The 22,575-nt window shown below is 32.0% G+C and overlaps 3 protein-coding genes across 3 annotated transcripts in view; 1 reads left to right on the top strand and 2 right to left on the bottom strand.

The window, feature by feature from the left end:
• LOC111630432 (pre-rRNA-processing protein TSR1 homolog) overlaps nt 1-3,639 on the bottom strand; it is a 94,402-nt gene extending 90,763 nt beyond the window's left edge. Inside the window, exon 1 of the mRNA XM_023374525.1 lies at nt 3,371-3,639. Coding sequence (XP_023230293.1) covers nt 3,371-3,482 — 112 coding nt within the window. The 5' untranslated portion in view covers nt 3,483-3,639. The remainder of the gene's footprint in view (nt 1-3,370) is intronic.
• Nucleotides 3,640-7,456: 3,817 nt separating this feature from the next.
• Nucleotides 7,457-13,203, bottom strand: LOC111630447 (polyadenylate-binding protein 4-like). Its single transcript, XM_023374549.1, has 2 exons — nt 11,671-13,203; nt 7,457-8,221 (listed from the first exon to the last, which is right to left on the bottom strand). Exons 1-2 carry the CDS (start codon nt 13,013-13,015, stop codon nt 7,665-7,667), a joined length of 1,902 nt encoding a protein of 633 aa, XP_023230317.1. The 5' UTR covers nt 13,016-13,203; the 3' UTR covers nt 7,457-7,664.
• Nucleotides 13,204-18,889: 5,686 nt separating this feature from the next.
• The window catches only part of LOC111630442 (lysine-specific demethylase 7B-like), a 65,171-nt gene continuing 61,485 nt past the window's right edge, over nt 18,890-22,575 (top strand). The window contains exon 1 of the mRNA XM_023374547.1: nt 18,890-19,038. Coding sequence (XP_023230315.1) covers nt 18,941-19,038 — 98 coding nt within the window. The 5' untranslated portion in view covers nt 18,890-18,940. The remainder of the gene's footprint in view (nt 19,039-22,575) is intronic.

Genomic DNA, 22,575 nt, shown 5'->3' with positions numbered 1-22,575 from the left:
TTAGTTTTAATATAAAAAATTATAAGGACTGGCACCATCTACTTTGAAAAAAGGTTCCGATGCTGAAATGAGATATTTCAGGTAAACCATTCAAGGTCAGCATGTCACAACCAGAGATATGTTGGGAATAACATGGGACAGGTAAATGGGTTTTTTCAAAGATTTCTTTATCAAAATTCAATTTCTCATTTCATACGCCCAAATGCATGCGTTTGTCAAAATTCGATTTTGCAACGTTCACATTTCCAACTTTCCAATGAGCAACGCATGCACAAATCTCGCACTACTGCCTATTTGTAGAAAGTGTCACCATTTTGTATTTTATTTTGACTCGGTTCTCGATCCCCTGACTACCTACAAGTCTGGTTTTTTTATGCGTGCATGATTTGGGCACCTAATACTCTGTGCCAAATTTCAACTCCTGACATGTACTCCTTCATATTTCTAAGCTGGTTACCCAGCAGGCAGTACAATTTTATAAACAAGACAGTCTTGTCAATAACCTTGTTGTAGAAGAATTAATTAAGAACTAAAAGCTATAATTTATTTTTACTTACACAAGAATGTAAGAATGTTCTATTTTTTTATGATATATACTATATATATATACTTTATATATGTCTTCTCATAACTAATTTTAAAGTCATTTATTGTTAATATGTTGAATTATTTAATTTTAAGTAGATCATCAATTTTTCAATAACCTTTTCACCAAAATTATACATTTACTGTCATATTTCAAGTCTCACATAACAAAATTGTAACAGTAGCTTATGTCAAATTAATTGTTCTAGAAACCAAAACAGTAAATTTTCTGGTCAGGATATAATGAGTATAGTTTAAAATTTTAAAAAATTAAAGTAATTCTATAGTTAAATATATTGTCCACTAAATTTAATTAATTTTAACCTACAGGAGTCATATCAAGACCACAGCATTATTTAATTCACATAAGATCTTTCATATCTCATTGGTTACTCTGAAATTATTGGCATCCCATCAGAAACAATGATATTATGATTATATCTTCTATTTCTATAATTTTCTTGTTTCTAGTGATATGAGAGACTTGTGGATTGACAAAAATACATATTTCAATCATATATACATATTTCTCAAAAATACATATTTCTTTTTTTTTTGTAATTTAATCTGAAAAAGACAAAAAATAAACATATCAAATTTCACTTTTCTGTAAATCATCTGATGTTTCACAGATTGCCATTGAGTGTTTGTGATTGGAAAGAATATGTTGTCTTTTAAGGTGAGAGTAGGAAAACTTCACGTCATTAAAGAGAGATTAGTAATTGAACAGGCACCAACCACCACCCACTCTGAATGTAAACAAACAGAGAAGTTTTATTACACTATATCTGACTTGTAAATGCTTCAAATAACAGCATTTTTCTTTTCTTTTATTCAGAAGCATGTTTTCTTTAACACACAAAATAATTTGTTCTGACAAAAATGGTCAACAATTTTAATTTTATTTTTATGCAATGTAGATACACAATTATCAAAAATTAATATTGCTTGAAACATTATTAAATTACAGAAATATTGAAAGTGTTTGCTGAATATTTACCATATAAGAAATAAAGCAATTGAAGAAATAATGCTTGAACCATTGAAAATTTGGCGAGAGATCACATAATTTGGAATACAAAAATAGTATCTAACTTAAAAATAGTATGAAAATTTTATCAAATAAATGTACTTGTCACGATTTCTTGCTAAAACTGTTAAAAATGAACAAAAATTTTAAATTCTAACAGTTTGTATTATCAAAATTAATTTTTATTTTTGTTGCATGCAACACAGCATACCCATTTAAAACTAATTTAATCAGAATTCAGTATGCATTGCCACTTGCATTTTTATGCAAGAGAAATAACAGAGAATAGATGTAAAATGTAAGGAATGGTATTTTCATAAATAATTTTTTAAAACTAGATTATTGAAACTTTCATAATGCTGAGCTGTAATTCTTTTTATCATATTTTAATTTAAAACTGACATGACTTCCAGTCCAGATCAGAAGTATGTACTGTACAGTCTCCTTTTGACTTACAATGCAGCTACATTCAAAAAAAAAAAAAAAAAAAAACATTCATAAGCCAAAAATAAAAATAAATAAATAAATAGGTTGTATGCAAAATTATACAGTACAGTAATACCTTGACTTACGCGAACCCGGAGTTATGCCGATTTTCAAATCTCACTGATTCGTCTTTTGTTTAAGCGCCACGCAACTCTTGATTACTCACCCCCACACTATTGTTCGGCTTACATGTTCGGACGTGTCGCACGGAATCGACACATAGCTACAATTTTTTTGTGTTATTTTTTTCTGTGTTTGTTTTATCTATGGAGACTCGAGAGACTCTACTATGTCATCCAAACAAAGTAGAACTGATTCTTCTGCATCAAACAAGAAAAGAAAAACTTCATCTTTGGAATGTAAAGTTAACATTATTAACTTCGATACAAAAATAAAAATTTGTGAATTGGCAAAGAAGTTTGATCTACCGGAATCGACGGTCAGAACAATTATAAAAGGTAAAGAAAAAATTCTAGAAGCTGCAGAAAATGCTCAATCTTTAAATTCAATCATCATTTGTAAACGTCACGGTATTATCTCTGAGATGGAAACAATGTTAAAATTATGGTGTGATAATCAAGTAATTGTGAAAAATTGTATAATAATATATGTTACACATATGTATTATGTAAAATTTTATTAAACTTTTTTCTAAATTATTGCTTTTTTTTTGTCTCCGGCCCCAATTAAAACTTATTTGTATGTATTTATATGCGAAATTATATCCCGACTTACGCGAATTTGACTTACGCGGTTATCGCTCGGTCCCACCTATCGCGTAAGTTCGGGGTATTAATGTATGTAAAGCGAGTTTGGACTATCGTTGATTGCGATAACCTAGTTACAAGTACCATAACTGCCTTGCTCAGATATCTGAAATTTCTCATTGAGATAATAGCCTTCCTCTTCTCACCAGTAACAGGAGTGTCTCCTGTTACTGGTGATTTTTTACTGGTGAGCAGGACATTTTGCAGGCATAATAAATATATTGTAAAACACAAGATGGTATTAAAGTCTCAAGATAGATCATTGATGCATCAGAAGAGCAGACTGAATTTGAATAATGTCTACGTTTCATGTAAGACACAAATTACATTTTTTATATGTTACTAATTACAAGCAAACTAAATATCGTATATCAATTTTAAATATATTATATTGTATAAAAAAATCTACTGCTCTAGAATAACCACGTGTTCAGTTGGAGGTATTGCATTTATAGGGATTTTGATTGATGATTAATTTATTTATGAAATATAATGACTCTACCTTTATTCAAAACTTCTAAGGCCCGATTACTACGATGTCTTCCATGTTTATGAGATTTATTTTGCTGTTTAAATAATCCCGGACGGTGAACCACTTGATTAGAAGCAGACATTTTCCTACATGAAGAAAATGTTGCCAGATGAGAATAAGAATTGTTCAATCAACGAGCTCGTTGTGTTTCAACGTACAAAGATAATTTAATTAAAATCGATAAACGAATATATCTTAACGTAATTATTATTAATTTATTAATAATTTAAATTTGTTTTTAAAAATTCAAAACATGAAAATAATTTTGTAGTACAGTGATACAGTAATGTAGATTCAACTACTGTACAGTATTCTCACCCACGGCTGCCACCACATTTTGTGGTGGCGCTTGTGAAATGTAAATAATGTCGCTACGAGTCGAGGACAACGTGTACAGTACGGATATATTTTTAACTTTAAATTAAACAATGGTTCGATATTGCTCTGTGCCCCAGTGGAAATATAAACAGGGAGATTATTAAAATAAGCATAAAATTTAAATCGTCTTTACAGGTTTCAGTAAAAAGCAAATTAAAAATAGATTTGGAAGATAAGGATTGGAAAGAATAACAAATGATGATTTCTCAACAGTTGAATAAAGTTTCTTAGTTTAAGCTGTGACTTATTTGTCCTACTATATATATAAGAAAAGACACGTTGAAAAAGATTTTACAGTGCTTTAATTTTCTATTTTCGTTATTATTTTTAAAAAATAGTACGTAAGCTGTTTTTTTTTTCAAGCTCCGATGATCCATAAAAAAAGACAAGTGTAAATAACAAAATGAATTTATTATCAAAAGTTAAGTACAAACATGGTTACTTTTTGACATAATCACCGTGAAGATTGAGGAATTTGTCATATCTGTGGACGAGCTTTTTCATCTCCTTGTCATAGAATGTTGCCGCCAGTGAATTGAGATGGCTTTAACAACATTGTTTTGAAGATCGTCATTAGTTCAATAGTCTTCTGCCCTGCTAGCCACGTTTTCAGTTCAGGAAAGAGGTGGAAGTGTTCACACATTAAAAAGTTTTAAGCTAGGTGGAAGTTTGAAAGGCGGAAGTCTTCGCCACCTTTAAACACCCAGCGTAAAGCCCGATTTAGCGGTGAGCGACTTCCACCTCTTTCCTGAACAGGAAAAGTGGCTAGGAAAGCAAAGGTTCGAGACTGATGACGATCTTCAAAAAAAAAAAAAAAAAAACGTTAGGGCCCATCACAAGTCATTGGCGGCAACATTCTATGACAAGGCGATGGAAAAGCTCGTCCGCAAATGTGATAAATGCCTCAATCTTTACGGTGATTATGTCGAAAAGTAACCATGCTTGTACCTAGCGTTTGGTAATAAATTCATTTTGTTATTTACACTTGTCTTTTTTTTATGGACCATCGAAGCTTGAAAAAAAGCCCTCGTAATTCACAAACTACTTCCAGCTTTTTACAAAAGAATGTTACTTTTATTCGAGCAAACTTTTTATATTTTTTACAATCACAGGTACCTGTGATTGTAAAAATTCTCTTGATATTACTACAAAAAAGCATCAAATATCGAAGGAGTCAGAAAAATAGTGGTCAAATATTTAAATAACAATACAGAGAGAAATTTACCATGGAAACACCGCCCCAAGGCCACAACATCAAGAGAAGATGCCATGATTTGTCGTGAGGCCACCAAAAACCTTTTTATAACAGCTAAAAAAATAAAAGAAGAGCTTACTCTTGAAGCCAGTATTTTAACTATTAAGAAAAGATGCTTTATAATTTTTTAAAATCCTATCTGTTCAAGAAAACCTGACCGAATGTTAACTTCTTTTATTAAAAATTATATTGTCAAAATTAAATATCATATAAAGATACAATTTTTTTTTTCTATTTTTAATTATCAAAATTTCATTTACCGTACTGTACATAATATTTATTTCTATGTCTCAATTTACATTTATATATCTTCATAATGTTTTCTCATTAAAGGGGCGAGAAGGAATTAGCGAAATAAATACATGCATTATAAAATTACATCGGATTGTGAAAATCTCTAAAAAGGAAGGTTACAACGGGTGCTCAGAGATTTCAATAAAATTTGTGTAGATAATCTTTGGTATGAACCTTTATTGAACAAAGGAAAGCGCGCTTCTCAAACATTTTCAAGAAAATCGAAAATTAAAAAATTCCGATCGACTTATGAGTACGTTTTGTAGTTTTCTTGGAAATTTACAATAATTTTATGTTAAAATTGCATTGATTTGAAAAATGTTCATTCGTCGAACAGCAAACCAGTGATCTCGCAAATATGAGTAAGGGTGCGACTATGCAGACGCGAGAGAGCGAGAATATGTGGTGTAAGAGGTGATGACATTTCTTGTTCTTGTTTTAAGTACAGTTCGACTACACCGACACGAGTGATCAGGAGAAAGTGGCATGGAGATTATGACGTCTACTAGGAAAGAAAAACCTTTGTTATTAGAATTACTTCATAACAAACACCATAACAAGAAATCAAAAATATGGTATTCTTCCTCACTGGAAACTGCAAAAGGATAAAGAACTTTATTATAAGTTGTTAATAAAACAGAATTTATACACGTATGACTTTATATATCTATAGTTTAAAAATCATCTTTTTACTGTATATGTATAGTAGATGAAAAATTTGAGAAGCCATCTACTACTTGTGCCATGGCGCACGCACAATATTCAGCGAAAAGAGGCGTAGCGCGATAAGTATTTGACAGAGATATTTCCGAGAGCCAGAAATTTGCTCTCGCCAGCGAGATTTCTCTGTTCTCGCTAATAAGCATGGTTTTCCTTTGCAAGAACTATATCGCGACTGCATAGTCTCATGCAAAAGCGAGAAAAGTCGCACACTAAGACTGCGTTTACACAGACAAGAGGAGAGGGAAAACCAAAGAAACCAAGTTCATGCGCCTACAAAAGTATTCTTCTTGTTTTCCTCTAGTTATGTTTATGCAAAAACGGGAAAGTAAAGTCCGATGAATTTTAAAATGGAATAAAGTTAAAGAAAAATAAACTAAAATACTTATTAACATTTTCTTTCGTGTTTTTGCAAGCTCTTAGAGCCATTTTTTTTCCATATTCGATAGATCCCCGGCGTGCTCCATCGTCGCCAGTAAAATGGTGACGATGAGCAAAAGTGAAGCACCGAACTACTGTGCGTGAGCCAACTCAGGAGAGGAGAGAAAAAATGAGAAAGTTCAACAGGTTGAGCTTTCTCGAGTATTTTTCTTTCCTCTCCTGAGCTTTTGTATTTTGTATTTGAAAAAAAATGGCCCGAGAAGTTGCAAAAAACATAAAGCCATAAATAAAACGGAAAAAAACGTTATAGAATAGTTTTGTATTTTTCGTTTACTGTTTTCGCTTTTTCATGAATGCAACTACGGGAGAAACGAGGAGAGTAATTCTGTAGGTGCATCACCTTGATTTGCTTGGTTTTTCCTATCCTGTTTTTCTCTCCTCTCGGATTTCTCGTGTCTGCATAAATGCAGCCTAAGCGTTCATGAAAAAGCGGCAAGGAAAAGTCTAATGAACATTACGCAGAAATACGTGTAAGTTGAAGAAAAATTAAATAAAGCAAACCCAGAAATTTTTATGGATTGTTTGTCTCGAATAAGTCGTGACCCCTCTTTTACTCAGGCCTCTTATTATAGACCTGGCTAAACCCACAATGAGAACAGAAAAAAAAAATTACTATTTTAGTGGCTACGGAACGGAGAGCCAAAATTAAAACAAAATACTTTCTACATTATTTTACATAATTTATATATACTGCTCGTAAAAGGAATATATTGAGATAAAAATAATATACAGTATAAGTCAGAAATTTAAATTTATATTCTGTAATTAATGTTTCAAAAAAAATAAAAGGTCTAAATTTCTTGATTCATGAGAAAAAGGACAAAATTCTGAATGAGAGATCAACCTCTCAGACCATGGATTCGAGTCTTGCTTCATGAAAAACTACCGATATTTTTAATAAATAAATTTTTAATTATTATTATTTTTTGTTTTAATATTTAGTATTATCATTTTAAATTTTACTCGTTTTTATTATTGTATCATATTTACAGAAAATTTTAAAAATTTTTATAAATTTTAAAATTTTTACATTCATATTGTTTTTTGAAAGAAAATATTAAAGTTAATATATAATATGAAACTAAAAACTATGCTTTGAACAGCTCATATGTAATAAAGATTTTATGGTAATAAGATTCAAAACAAGAAATTACATTTAGAAAAATGTTTTTTCTTTTATTCTTTCTTAAATGCGGCTTCATTGTCATGAGCCTGGAGAATACGGACTGCTTCGTCTACCTTCGCCTTCAAGGCATCGTGGTTCTCAAGCATATGCAATAGCTCGTAATTATCAATTCCTAATAACATTCCGGTTATCTTTCCGACTAAATCTGGATACCAGCAATGAATGAGAGGAAACAAGCGTTCTCCTAATATTTGCTTCTGTTCTTGCGAATTGGAATCAACAAACATAGTGGTCAGAGGTTTCTGTTCTTGGATATAACTTGCAGCTTGTTCAATAATTGATGGTTGAACGGTAGACGACGGAGAATTACACACGTTAGCTATATATGGGGGAGGATAAGGCTGCACAACATTGGCGTTTGGTATGGCCATGGAATAGGCTACCCGGGTTGGCTCCAGAGATGCAACTCTTCTCGATTCTGTTCTGGTCTGTTGTCTAGTGATGGATCTTACATTCATATTAGTTTTAATATGTTGGGTTTTGGTTGCTGTGACTGTTGAATGCAGAGTTGGAGAAGCGAACTGTGCAGATTGCATTGATGAGAAACCACCGATGGGTTGATCACTTAGTGTCANCTTTATATCTCACCATGAAAGTTTATTTACAATCATGTACAAAATTTTGTTTTACACTTATTGAGTAAAAGCTCGATCGGTTACAATCATGCTTCGGTACAGAACATCCACTCGTCGTGCGTAGCGTAGCCGAAAGAGAGAAAAAGAAATATGGCGGACGGCCTGCACATGTTTTTATAGCGCCACCTGGATTTTCAGATGCAGCGCTAGGTTAAAATTATATTGGCCCGCCTAAAGTTTTCTTCTTTTCCTTTGGCCCGCTCTTTAAAAAGTTTGCCCATCACTATCCTATAACGTTATTTCCCACAACGCGGTATTTTCAAGGAACGTATCTACTGCGTTGTAGGAGGCCTACCTGTACACTTTTTTTCTAATCCTTCTATTCTAGTAGCCCGGGACGCTCCCTAGTGGGCGTTCTAGCAGCAGCGGTGTCATTCCGTGATATAATTAATTAATTCCTATTACAAATAAAAATAATAATATACTGAATTTCTCATAGCGTACCCTTCTAAAACGCAGCCAAAAATGCAAAAAACCGCATCAAATAAGAATATACTGAATTTATTGTTAATTTAAATAATAGCTAGGAGCGACCCTAGTAGCCATTTTTGGCATACAGTGACAGAAAGAAAGAAAAAACGAATCCGGTTTTTCAGCTTTATATATATTATATACATACATATACATAATACTGTATATATATATATATATATACACACACCAGTCTATATGTATGTTTATAATACACTCAAATTCTTTTTACAGAAATTTAGTTGAAAATTTCTTTATATTAAGAAATTTTGAAATAAAAAAGTAGTTTTAAAAAATATATATAATCATTTTAAAAATATATGATAATTCATTAAACGTAGTACAATAGATTTGAATTTTTTTTCCGAGGGGGGAAGCGATTCAATTTCGTCATCTTGCTTCGTGACGTCACGTTTCCCATCAGACAATGCGCGAGTTTACTTCCGGAAAGACGGTCAAAGATGTCCTCAGTCGAAGTATATTGCATTTGTGGTCAGCCGTATGATCCCTCTTGTTTTATGATACAGTGTGATGTCTGCAAAGATTGGTTTCATGGAAGGTAAAAGTTTATTAAGTTATATCAGCCATTAAATATAGCATCTTTTATTTGTTTAAATATATTGTTTCATTCAAAATAATAATAATAAAGAATGGTATTGAGTGTTCACATAAAATGTGAATAAAGAATGATTATGCTTTTGTCATTTCGTTGATGGACTTTAAAATTTTTATTTTATTAAATATATATGAAATGCTGATTATTTTAAACTAATTTAATATATTTTTCACACTATATATTTTAAATTCCTTTTGTCAAATTATAAGATTAGATAAATCTTTGGTAGAAGTTACTTTTAGATAATTTCTATACACACACAAATAAATGGCCTAAAAGTAACTTTCATCAAATCTTTTAAAGCCTATTTCTTTTATTATTGTACTAATTATTTTACATTTTCCCTCTATATTTCTACATTTTCTTTTCACTTAATTTGAAATTATTATATATTTTGTATATTTAGATTCTAAAATTTAATTTTTGTAATATGTATACTTTGTTGTTGAAAGTATTTTATAGATCTTTAGTATTAAAATCATTATTAAGTTATTAAATGATAGATTGTTTCTTTAATTGAAGTGAATGACGAGTTTATGAAAAGTTTGTATAATGTCCCAAACTATTTGGGGAATTTATATTTTATTGGCATTATTGACATTTTTGTTGTTTTATAATGATAAATTGCTCCCTAAATTTATCAATTTATATATATATGTATAAAAGCAATCATTAAATATAACAAATTTATGTAATTTAAAATTTTCATGCCTCTTTTCAAATTATTTACTTATTTAAAAACATTGTGTTACACAAAATAAATATTTGTTACTAACATTATTATACATCATTGGATTTTAGTAACATATTAATGAAAATTTAAATATAAACATATATATATATATATATGTTTATTTGTTTTATAAACATATATATAAATACCAAATTAACAAAATCTCCAGTAAATTACCTAATAATTGATAGATATGAAATTATTTAAGTACTTCTATCTCTTACAGTACTTGAATTATTAGAAAACTTTTATCCATTGAAAACATTAATAATTAGTATAAGTTTTCTGATTTTAGATTAAAATATAAAGATGAAATGTATATCTAATTATTATAACATGATAGTCCAATATATCATCATGGCATTTGTAAAGGTATCCAACATCAGTATTCATGTACTGTACTTCAAATAGGATATATTTACTTGATGAAATAGCTTTATTTTTGTTTTGAATATTCTCAGTACTTTATTGAAGTGTGTATTAAATTAATAAGATAATTTTGAAATTTTCATTTCATATTTTATGCTTTTTACTGTAAATTGGAATATTTATAATGTTTTTAAGTTGTCTTATTTTTGAAAATATTAGTCATATAAAGTTGAAATCTTTGAAATGCATAATAAATAATTTTTACCTATAATAATTTGTTATAATTAATATTTATATGAAATATAAAAGTTTATTTACAATCATGTACAAAATTTTGTTTTACACTTATTGAGTAAAAGCTCGATCGGTTACAATCATGCTTCGGTACAGAAAATACGGACTGCTTCGTCTACCTTCGCCTTCAAGGCATCNAAATTTTAAAAATTTTTATAAATTTTAAAATTTTTACATTCATATTGTTTTTTGAAAGAAAATATTAAAGTTAATATATAATATGAAACTAAAAACTATGCTTTGAACAGCTCATATGTAATAAAGATTTTATGGTAATAAGATTCAAAACAAGAAATTACATTTAGAAAAATGTTTTTTCTTTTATTCTTTCTTAAATGCGGCTTCATTGTCATGAGCCTGGAGAATACGGACTGCTTCGTCTACCTTCGCCTTCAAGGCATCGTGGTTCTCAAGCATATGCAATAGCTCGTAATTATCAATTCCTAATAACATTCCGGTTATCTTTCCGACTAAATCTGGATACCAGCAATGAATGAGAGGAAACAAGCGTTCTCCTAATATTTGCTTCTGTTCTTGCGAATTGGAATCAACAAACATAGTGGTCAGAGGTTTCTGTTCTTGGATATAACTTGCAGCTTGTTCAATAATTGATGGTTGAACGGTAGACGACGGAGAATTACACACGTTAGCTATATATGGGGGAGGATAAGGCTGCACAACATTGGCGTTTGGTATGGCCATGGAATAGGCGACCCGGGTTGGCTCCAGAGATGCAACTCTTCTCGATTCTGTTCTGGTCTGTTGTCTAGTGATGGATCTTACATTCATATTAGTTTTAATATGTTGGGTTTTGGTTGCTGTGACTGTTGAATGCAGAGTTGGAGAAGCGAACTGTGCAGATTGCATTGATGAGAAACCACCGATGGGTTGATCACTTAGTGTCAGCGGTGACTGCATTATCCAGTTTGATGTAGATCGCATCTGTGAAATTTGGGTTGGAAAACAACTTCCTGGTACTTCGGGCATTGTCGGTACAAAATAATCGCCTCCTCCTGGTTGAAACATTTGGTTGAAATGCGGTTGCTCGTACATTCTAGCCATTCTTTGCATGTATTGTGAAGCAAGATAAGCTTTACGTTCTTTTTTTCTTTGGGCTAGAGCAACGTAAAGTGGTTTAGAAATCACAATTTTTCCGTTCATTTCATTTATTGCTTTGGATGCTTCTTCATGAGAACTGAAACAAACAAAACCAAATCCACGAGAATTTCCATGAGCATCCGTCATGATTTTAGCACTTGTGATGTTACCAAAAGACGAGAATTCTTTTCTGAGGCGTTTTTCATCGATGGGATCTTCTAAATTTTTAATGTATAAATTAACACCATGATAACGGCTCATTCGTTCCCATTTTAACTGCTCAAATTTTCGTTTTAATTCCGTTTGTCTTTCGGCTTTTTTCTGTGCTCTACCAACATAAAGTTGTCTTCCACCAAATTCTTTATTATTTAACTCTTCTACCGCTTTTTTAGCGTTTTCGGAATCTTGAAAATTAACAAATCCAAAACCCTTTGACTTGCCGCTTTTATCGACCATGACTTTAGCACTGATGGTAGGACCGTATTTCTCGAACATTTCTCTCAGTTTATTATCATCCAGTTCGTCACCAAAATTTTTAATGTAAACATTCGTGAATCGGTGTGCTTTGTCTCCGAGCATTTTCTCACGTTCTCTGCGAGGAATGAATTTACCTACATAAACTTTTCTACCGTTCAACAGCATGCCATTTACCTTAGCAATGGCATTATTAGCTGCTTCTTCAGTTTCAAAATGCACAAAACCGTAACCTTTCGAGTTACCTTCTTCGTCCGTAACCACTTTACACGACAAGATATTTCCGAAAGCAGAAAATGTATTATACATAGCTTTGTTGTCGATGCTCTTGTCTAAATTCTTGATGAAAATATTTCCAACGCCAGATTTTCTAAGCGATGGATCTCTCTGTAACCACATTATACGGATTGGTTTTCCTTTAATTAGATCAAAGTTCATAGTATCTAAGGCTCTTTCTGCATCTTGAGGATTTTGAAAATTAACATACGCATAACCCAAAGATTTTCTTGTAATCAGATCTCTACATACTTTGATGGAAAGAATTGGTCCTGCGGTAGAAAATTTTTCAAAAAGCGTAACTTCGGTTTCATCGGGATGCAAATCACCAACATACAGAGAAGCAAAAGGACAATTAGAGCTAATCGAACTCATCTTTTTTCAGTTGCCGAAACTTTGTACCCAGACATTCGATATTCGAATATATTTTAATTTTCTGTTTTTGTGTCTATCTTTATTCTTTTAGAATACGATTGAACGGTTTAAATTCTAAAATCGAATTTTTTACGACATTCACGTGATGTTACGAATTCCAAAAAAAGATTCAAAGCAGAAAACCGCAGTTTCCTATAATTACAATATTTTTCCTACTATTTAAAAATGAAAAGAAATATTAACGGAAATTAAACCTTATTATTTTTTGCTTTTTATCCCAAAATTGAATTTCTATAAAATAAAATTTAAATTGAATTTCTGAAGAAACAATTCGAATATATTGTGTTTGTGCCTAGGCAACAAGCAGCGTCAGCTTATCATTTTGGAGAACCCGGGATCGAATTTGGAGAGTCAAAGAACCCTAGAATTTTTTCACATGTGGTCTTCGGGATAGCATCATCTCATCATCCGAACATCCCATTGTGGAAGGGGCCCAACTAACGATGAACCCGAAAACGGCCCTCTTAGTACTCACAAGGCAGGAAGAGTAAAAAAAGTAACAAGCAGCTAAATAAGCAAGTTGATTATTTCATTATGCCATTGGATTATGCCATTAGCTTCCTTCTGAACTGTTTGTCACGTGGATGAATTAATATACAAGGTGTTTTAAAAAGAACCATCCGAATTAAAAAAATCATAACTATTCAGCTTTTAATCTGTTCTGATCGAATGATGTACTGTAAGAAAGAGGAAATTCTAGAGTTTTACGCAGCTTCCGATTGGCAATACCCGTGCGCTTCGTTCACCTGTCACTTCGGTATTTTCAAGATGGCGACTAGACAACAGAAATCATTTTGTGTTCTACGCTTTGCGAAGTGTGGGTCCGAACCAACTGTTCAGCGTTGGCACCACCACACTGGAGCCTGGAAGTTCGAGAATTTTTGAATACCCAGATTCCCCAATGATGGATCGGTCGTATGGGACCTAATGATTCAGTTTACATAACTGACCTCCTCGGTCGCCGGACTTCACTGTTTGCGACTTTTTCTTGTGTGTTTTTATAAAAGACTCCGTTTATGTGCCTCCTCTTCCAGGGCTACACTGTTCGAACTGCGAAACCGCATAACAGCGACGGATTCAGGCATGCTCGCAAAAGTTTCCGTCGAATTTCACTACCGTTTGGACATATGCCATGCATCCAAAGGGGAGTATATTGAACACTTATGATTTAGTACGTAAAAAAACTTGAAGATTAGCCCTGTAATATAAAATTAATCTTAAGTGTGTATCTTCATTACTTTTCATAATATAATAATTTTAAATCGGATTATTCTTTTTGAAACACCCTGTATATTTACTATGGTGACTTTGTCTACGCTTGCTTGCCCCATGGGCTTTGCCCTTATTCTCAATATATAAACTATTTATAAAAACATTTCGTGACGATTTATCAATTTATGGTGTCGTTGTTTCTATTTTTACTTCCCTTTCCGTGTGTTTAGCGTATCCATAAACATCTCGTTGCACTTTTATATCTATATTATATATGAAATATGGAACTTATGGTTGATCAGACCCAAGTCGTCAGTCAGTAAAGGTGGAAGAAAACAAATTTTCATTTTTTTAACCCCCGTTTCCCAAAGTATGGGTCGCGAGACGTTTTACACAACCAAACAAAAAGTCATATTAACATACATTTATTTTGTATTTACAACAGAAAATTAGTGTGGAACATGTGCTTGTTTTTCAGAAACTACTCTTTCAAATCTGAAATCTGTATTCGAAACACACAGAATTAAATTATTTTCAAGATCAAAGCGATTTCTCGCTTTTGTTTTGATGAGAAATTTTTTCTTGCAACGATACGAGGTTGCGAATGTTATCATAATTGCGGAATGAGAGGGATATAAATGGAAAGAGAAACAAAGTAGTGAGAGTCACGAGCAAAAATTTCGTTCAAAAGGTAGTCACAACTTCAAAACGTTTGGGAACTCCCTTTTTAGCGAAAGAGTCTCGCACTAATCGCAGGTTGTATTGTCCACTGATTTCGAAATGACCGGCGGGCTTCCACAGACAGTGAAACCGGACAATGGCGGCAGTTTGCCCATGAGTCTTGGAATTTGGTGAAAGTCTCCGATGGGTACCGACTGTTGCTGTATGTGATTCGGGCTGCGTCCCGCAGGTTGACAGTTAAGGGAAAGCTGTACAGCCCGTCACTTCAAAAATTTATTGACGTTTTAGCGATTCCCTGCCTTCCAGTGGCCGAGTGGATAAAATCTGAATACTAGTAGTTGTCGTTGGTTCGCGCATCGCCAACGGGCTGGCCACGTGGCGTCTTCCTGGTTTTCATCACGCCAGTAACGCCTAAATAAGAGACAGTTTCCCATAAAAGACCCCCCGGGAAGCATTCCTCCCTCGGTAGATCGCCTATGTGTCGCGTTGCCGTAATCGAATAAACCTTAGCGATTTCCGGTACTGCCGTTTCTTTTATTATTATTGTTTTTTGTGATGAAAAAAAGTGTCGTAACTGTTTAAGTATTTAATATCATCTACAAGATATATAACCTAAGTATTTAATATCATCTACAAGATATATCTCAAAGGCTAAGGGTATTTGTTTACAATCATTGCGGTCACTGTAATTTTTTTACCGTTTGTGATTTCCGGTGACCGCAACGATTATAAACTCCGAACTTTTTTGTTGGCGAACAACGCTACAGGTATTTTATTGGGTTGATGCAAAAAATTTCTGGAATTTTCTAGACTTCTCTAGAATATTCGAAAATTTTCTCTGATAGTTGGCATCTAGAAGTTTCTTGTGATATAAATCAAGGTTCACTGTGATAAATGTTACGATGTTGCGATACCAACTTTTTAATTAAACACCGGTATGTCAAGTTTTTCAACGCTTTCTCGTGACTACCTTTGTACATGTATGCTTTACGATATCGTACTGTACTTGCAAAGTTCTTCGAGTTAAAATAGCCTGAGTTTTATCGAGCCTTATTGTTTATAGCCTAAGTTTTAATAAAATAAAATAAAATAAAATAGCCTGAGTTTTATTGTGTTTTATTTATCCGTGACCTGCCCAATCGATGGAAGAAGGAGCTTGAACGTAATGACAGTTATTCTCTTGAACAAACTCTATATATATATATATACACCAGCAGATGAGCCTGGCGTTGCCCGGGAAAAAATCAACAACAAAGATTAAGATTATTTCGTACTTCTAATGCTTCGGTTTCGGTTTAGGTGGAAAGCATGTTGGGCGTCTAGCTAATTGGCTTTTTTTGTCCCGTGAATGTGTGTATGTTAGGAACCGTGAAACGCGCGGAAATAATGCTTTTCCGGGAAGACTTTTAGGGGGAGCTGGCCTCTATTTAGGCGTTACGGACGCGGAGAAAACCCGGAAAAAACTCCGCGTAGCCAGCCTGTCCGAGCGAGGCGCGAACCCATGCCCGAACTCCCAGTGTTTAGGGTCTGGTCTCCACAGATGAGCGGAGACGAAGTACAGGTAGGCCTCCTACAACGCTGTACCTTTACAACGCGTTTTCGCTCCAACGCGGTTGGAAAAATGTGGAAATTTTCTCATAACACGGTTTACGGTATTTAGAAACGAATTATCTTTCACATAACAGAAAAATCGCAACGGATCACGTGATACGAACCGCAGTTTGGCATACAGAACTAAATGTCCTTGAAAGCAGCTGTTTGTCGCCGTTGGCGTGTTATTTATTCCCTTGAAAGTTTCAGGGGAAGACCGGTTTCTAGACAGATGTGCATCAGTTACCGTAAACACTCAAATATATCACTAAATTTTCCATCATTTATACTGTTTCAATAAGTGGGGACAGCAAAAATGGCCCAAAATACAGTATAAACTTCTATTGGGTGTATATTTTTAACAACATAGTGAATAAAAGTTATTTTTTGCGATTTTTACTGTCCACAAAACTGATTGAAAAAGTTTTAGCCATAACAATGCTGAATGAAAAGAAAGGACCGTCGTTAAAAAGGAAATTTATAACTCTTAAAGATAGAAATTTTGGATCGAATTAAAAATCAAGAGCGGATAGCTGATATTAACACTAGTTTCATCAGCTGACCAGTGGCGAAGCATAGTGGGGGCGGAAAAATTTCACAATAAATAATAATAATGTCTTGTAAAAATTTGAACCATTTCATTTCATATTTTTGTCGCACCTACGATTCGGACCGATTGAAATGAGCACGGAATTGTTCATTACTTATTCTGTGACGAAACTGAATTTTAGTCTTTTAAATTGAGATACCTAAATAGGGGGGCAAAAAATTTTCCTCCGCCCCGGGCGGCTGACACCCACGCTGCGCCTCTGCAGCTGACGACTGTCCCATTTGTTTTAAATAATCAAATATTTTTAAGGCTTTGTGCTTAAGTGCAGTTTTATTTAAAGGCAACCGTTTCTTGTTCATATCTTCTACCCATAATATTAGCGCTTTGTTCCATTTTTACATTATAGGTTGCTCTCGGACTAGTAACATTTTTCGCAAGAATAGATGATCCGCATGCGACAAAATTTCTAATCTTTTCTCCCTATTGCTTAATCGACCGAATAGTAGATTCATTTAAATTAAAATGCCTACTAAATTCGTGGCTACTAATGGCTGGTTTGAAAAATTCAAAAAACGCCATTCAAACGCCAAGTTTTTCTCTTTTTAGAACCGAATCCCAGTTTTTGTATTGAGTTGGTGTCTCCTATAACAGTGATGGGTAAACTACGGCCCGCGGGCCAGATGCGGCCCCCTGAAATGTTCTATCCGGCCCGCGCGACATTATTCCTAATCTGACGAGTAAAAAAGAATACAGGCTGTAGTGGTTGATGCACCACTTGAGTGTTCGTTGATTATATTATTTTATATAATCAACGAACACTCAAGTGGTGCATAACCGAAGCTTTATATATCACCATGAAAGTTTATTTACAATCATGTACAAAATTTTGTTTTACACTTATTGAGTAAAAGCTCGATCGGTTACAATCATGCTTCGGTACAGAACATCCACTCGTCGTGCGTAGCGTAGCCGAAAGAGAGAAAAAGAAATATGGCGGACGGCCTGCACATGTTTTTATAGCGCCACCTGGATTTTCAGATGCAGCGCTAGGTTAAAATTATATTGGCCCGCCTAAAGTTTTCTTCTTTTCCTTTGGCCCGCTCTTTAAAAAGTTTGCCCATCACTATCCTATAACGTTATTTCCCACAACGCGGTATTTTCAAGGAACGTATCTACTGCGTTGTAGGAGGCCTACCTGTACACTTTTTTTCTAATCCTTCTATTCTAGTAGCCCGGGACGCTCCCTAGTGGGCGTTCTAGCAGCAGCGGTGTCATTCCGTGATATAATTAATTAATTCCTATTACAAATAAAAATAATAATATACTGAATTTCTCATAGCGTACCCTTCTAAAACGCAGCCAAAAATGCAAAAAACCGCATCAAATAAGAATATACTGAATTTATTGTTAATTTAAATAATAGCTAGGAGCGACCCTAGTAGCCATTTTTGGCATACAGTGACAGAAAGAAAGAAAGAACGAATCCGGTTTTTCAGCTTTATATATATTATATACATACATATACATAATACTGTATATATATATATATATATACACACACCAGTCTATATGTATGTTTATAATACACTCAAATTCTTTTTACAGAAATTTAGTTGAAAATTTCTTTATATTAAGAAATTTTGAAATAAAAAAGTAGTTTTAAAAAATATATATAATCATTTTAAAAATATATGATAATTCATTAAACGTAGTACAATAGATTTGAATTTTTTTTCCGAGGGGGGAAGCGATTCAATTTCGTCATCTTGCTTCGTGACGTCACGTTTCCCATCAGACAATGCGCGAGTTTACTTCCGGAAAGACGGTCAAAGATGTCCTCAGTCGAAGTATATTGCATTTGTGGTCAGCCGTATGATCCCTCTTGTTTTATGATACAGTGTGATGTCTGCAAAGATTGGTTTCATGGAAGGTAAAAGTTTATTAAGTTATATCAGCCATTAAATATAGCATCTTTTATTTGTTTAAATATATTGTTTCATTCAAAATAATAATAATAAAGAATGGTATTGAGTGTTCACATAAAATGTGAATAAAGAATGATTATGCTTTTGTCATTTCGTTGATGGACTTTAAAATTTTTATTTTATTAAATATATATGAAATGCTGATTATTTTAAACTAATTTAATATATTTTTCACACTATATATTTTAAATTCCTTTTGTCAAATTATAAGATTAGATAAATCTTTGGTAGAAGTTACTTTTAGATAATTTCTATACACACACAAATAAATGGCCTAAAAGTAACTTTCATCAAATCTTTTAAAGCCTATTTCTTTTATTATTGTACTAATTATTTTACATTTTCCCTCTATATTTCTACATTTTCTTTTCACTTAATTTGAAATTATTATATATTTTGTATATTTAGATTCTAAAATTTAATTTTTGTAATATGTATACTTTGTTGTTGAAAGTATTTTATAGATCTTTAGTATTAAAATCATTATTAAGTTATTAAATGATAGATTGTTTCTTTAATTGAAGTGAATGACGAGTTTATGAAAAGTTTGTATAATGTCCCAAACTATTTGGGGAATTTATATTTTATTGGCATTATTGACATTTTTGTTGTTTTATAATGATAAATTGCTCCCTAAATTTATCAATTTATATATATATGTATAAAAGCAATCATTAAATATAACAAATTTATGTAATTTAAAATTTTCATGCCTCTTTTCAAATTATTTACTTATTTAAAAACATTGTGTTACACAAAATAAATATTTGTTACTAACATTATTATACATCATTGGATTTTAGTAACATATTAATGAAAATTTAAATATAAACATATATATATATATATATGTTTATTTGTTTTATAAACATATATATAAATACCAAATTAACAAAATCTCCAGTAAATTACCTAATAATTGATAGATATGAAATTATTTAAGTACTTCTATCTCTTACAGTACTTGAATTATTAGAAAACTTTTATCCATTGAAAACATTAATAATTAGTATAAGTTTTCTGATTTTAGATTAAAATATAAAGATGAAATGTATATCTAATTATTATAACATGATAGTCCAATATATCATCATGGCATTTGTAAAGGTATCCAACATCAGTATTCATGTACTGTACTTCAAATAGGATATATTTACTTGATGAAATAGCTTTATTTTTGTTTTGAATATTCTCAGTACTTTATTGAAGTGTGTATTAAATTAATAAGATAATTTTGAAATTTTCATTTCATATTTTATGCTTTTTACTGTAAATTGGAATATTTATAATGTTTTTAAGTTGTCTTATTTTTGAAAATATTAGTCATATAAAGTTGAAATCTTTGAAATGCATAATAAATAATTTTTACCTATAATAATTTGTTATAATTAATATTTATATGAAATATAAAAAAAATATATCAAAGTAATTATAGAAAGTAATTATTTTTTTTAAAAAGAAAATGTTGAATTGATGTAACTTTAATAAAACATTTTTTAATATAAAATATAATTTTTAAAACTAGTGTAATACTTGCAGAAAAGTTCTAGTTAAAAGAATTAAATGCATATTTTTTTGCCATTCATATAGTTTTTTTTTTTTTTTGATTGGAACAAAAAACAATTTATTTGTCAGCATAGTTTAACTCCATCTGGTTTAAATCACTGCTATTAAAAAATTTGTTTTACTTCAAAAAATCTTATAGAATTTGTGATTTTTATATTTTTAAAACTTTGTTTAGTTTTATTTTCAGAAGTATATTGTGTATGTTTTAAAAGGTACATGTTTGAAGATAAGCTTGTTAAATGACTTAAAAAAATCCAAAGGAAATAAATACTTTTTAAGACTTCTTGAAGTAATATTGTTTTCTAACAACATATATACAAAGAATTTAGTACGTTATTTGTGTGAACTTGATAATTTTGTAGTTTAATGTAAGAAAAGTTCAATAAGTAAAAAGAAAAACTTGGAAGAAAATATTTATAAATATTTTTAATGATGCAAATGCTTAAAAATATGGAAATAATTTTCTTTTTTCCATCTGTGTAATGCTAGCAGGTGAATTATTTAAAATTTTAATGCCAAAATTAATTTTATTTCAACAGTATCAAATATTTTTGAGCTGTTAAAGCATGATTTTTTTAACTAGAAAGGCTTTTATTTAAAAAGTTATTCATAATTTTAAATTAAATTAGTCATTAACTGATTAGTTGTAGAGTTTTATTCATTTAACCTAAACTTGAAATTTCAACCTGGCATTGGTGTGGTCACTGAGTTGCATTTTTCCTTAATTAATGACCCAATCATATTAAATTGAGAAATTGTATTGTAGTGCAATGTCTATGTTCATATTTATTTTGACAAGAACAATGTATAAACATAATTCTTTATCATCTCTACATATTGTTATAATTCATACTTTTATTTTAAAAATATAAAATACATGGAAGATACAAAATATGCCTTATTTTTCAGAAGTGTAACCTCCAATAAGAGGTTGTCATCTGTAGGTGGAGAATGTGTGTTGCTGCTGTGTTGTGAATAATGGATTTGTGAAGACATTTTTCTTTCATATATTTTATAATTTTAAAGTAAATATTGTAATGTCAGTCAATTTTAACAGTACTTTCATGTTCTGACGCATAATCTTTCACATCACTTCTCTTTGGCTCTGACTTAAAGAAAGTTTGACATTTTTTACATCTAAATATTTGAATTCTTTATCACTTGAGTAGTTCTTATAATGCTTATGACCATAAATTTTTCAGAAAGATGAGATACTTCAACTTCTTTAGTGTTTCCTACAACTTTCAACTTATTTTCAGTTCTCTTGTGAGTCTTTACATAATAACAAAAACAAAGACACTGAGTTCAGCATTACATGCGTTTTTTTATCGCTAGTACTTTCAACGAAAACTGCAGTTAAACTGCAGAACGCAAAAGATAGTACCAAAGTCTATTTCGTTTAAGTACAAGGCATTTCCACCGTGTCTATGATGGTTTCTTCCAAGTGTGGAAAAGTCTCTTCTCACAAAGCTGATTAGGAACAAACTAAAGAACCTTGTAGAGGCGGAGCTCAGCCTCTATGCAACACACCTGCAGTTCACCAAAGCTTGTGATCCAGCTTTACTCTATGAGCAGTTAGTCAAAATACAAAGTATAGCATCCTATTTTGCCCAGAAGTTAGAAATGAAATTGAACAACAAGCTTCAGTGGTTAGCACGTTCGTCGCACAATTAAAGAAAAGTGGAGGTGAATATCCCATATTATAATTACACGGATGAAAACGTGCCCAACACAGTGCATAAAATTCTACAGCAGGAACCTAAGTACATCCTGCCTACCAACACCAACCTCTCCCAGTTGATCCCAGCTGTGTTAGCAGCACTCAAGTCCTGCCAGAAGGACCCTACATGTTTGCAAATGGAATTGTCCGTAATTACGAAGCTTGCTACAGCAAAACAAAGATCTGGCAAGCCCAA

The sequence above is a fragment of the Centruroides sculpturatus genome, unplaced genomic scaffold (genome assembly GCF_000671375.1).
Source record: "Centruroides sculpturatus isolate CEXI.00-Female unplaced genomic scaffold, Cexi_2.0 scaffold383, whole genome shotgun sequence".
Lineage (NCBI taxonomy): Eukaryota > Metazoa > Arthropoda > Arachnida > Scorpiones > Buthidae > Centruroides > Centruroides sculpturatus.
Note: the sequence above shows the minus strand (reverse complement) of the source record. Positions and strands in the feature narration are given on the sequence as shown.

Coding starts and splice junctions, on each gene's coding strand:
- LOC111630447 (XM_023374549.1), bottom strand. CDS start 13,015: ATGAGTTCGATTAGCTCTAATTGTCCTTTTGCTTCTCTGTATGTTGGT. Junction 8,222..11,670: donor AAGTGATCAACCCATCGGTG/GTTTCTCATCAA, acceptor AACCCATCGGTG/GTTTCTCATCAATGCAATCT.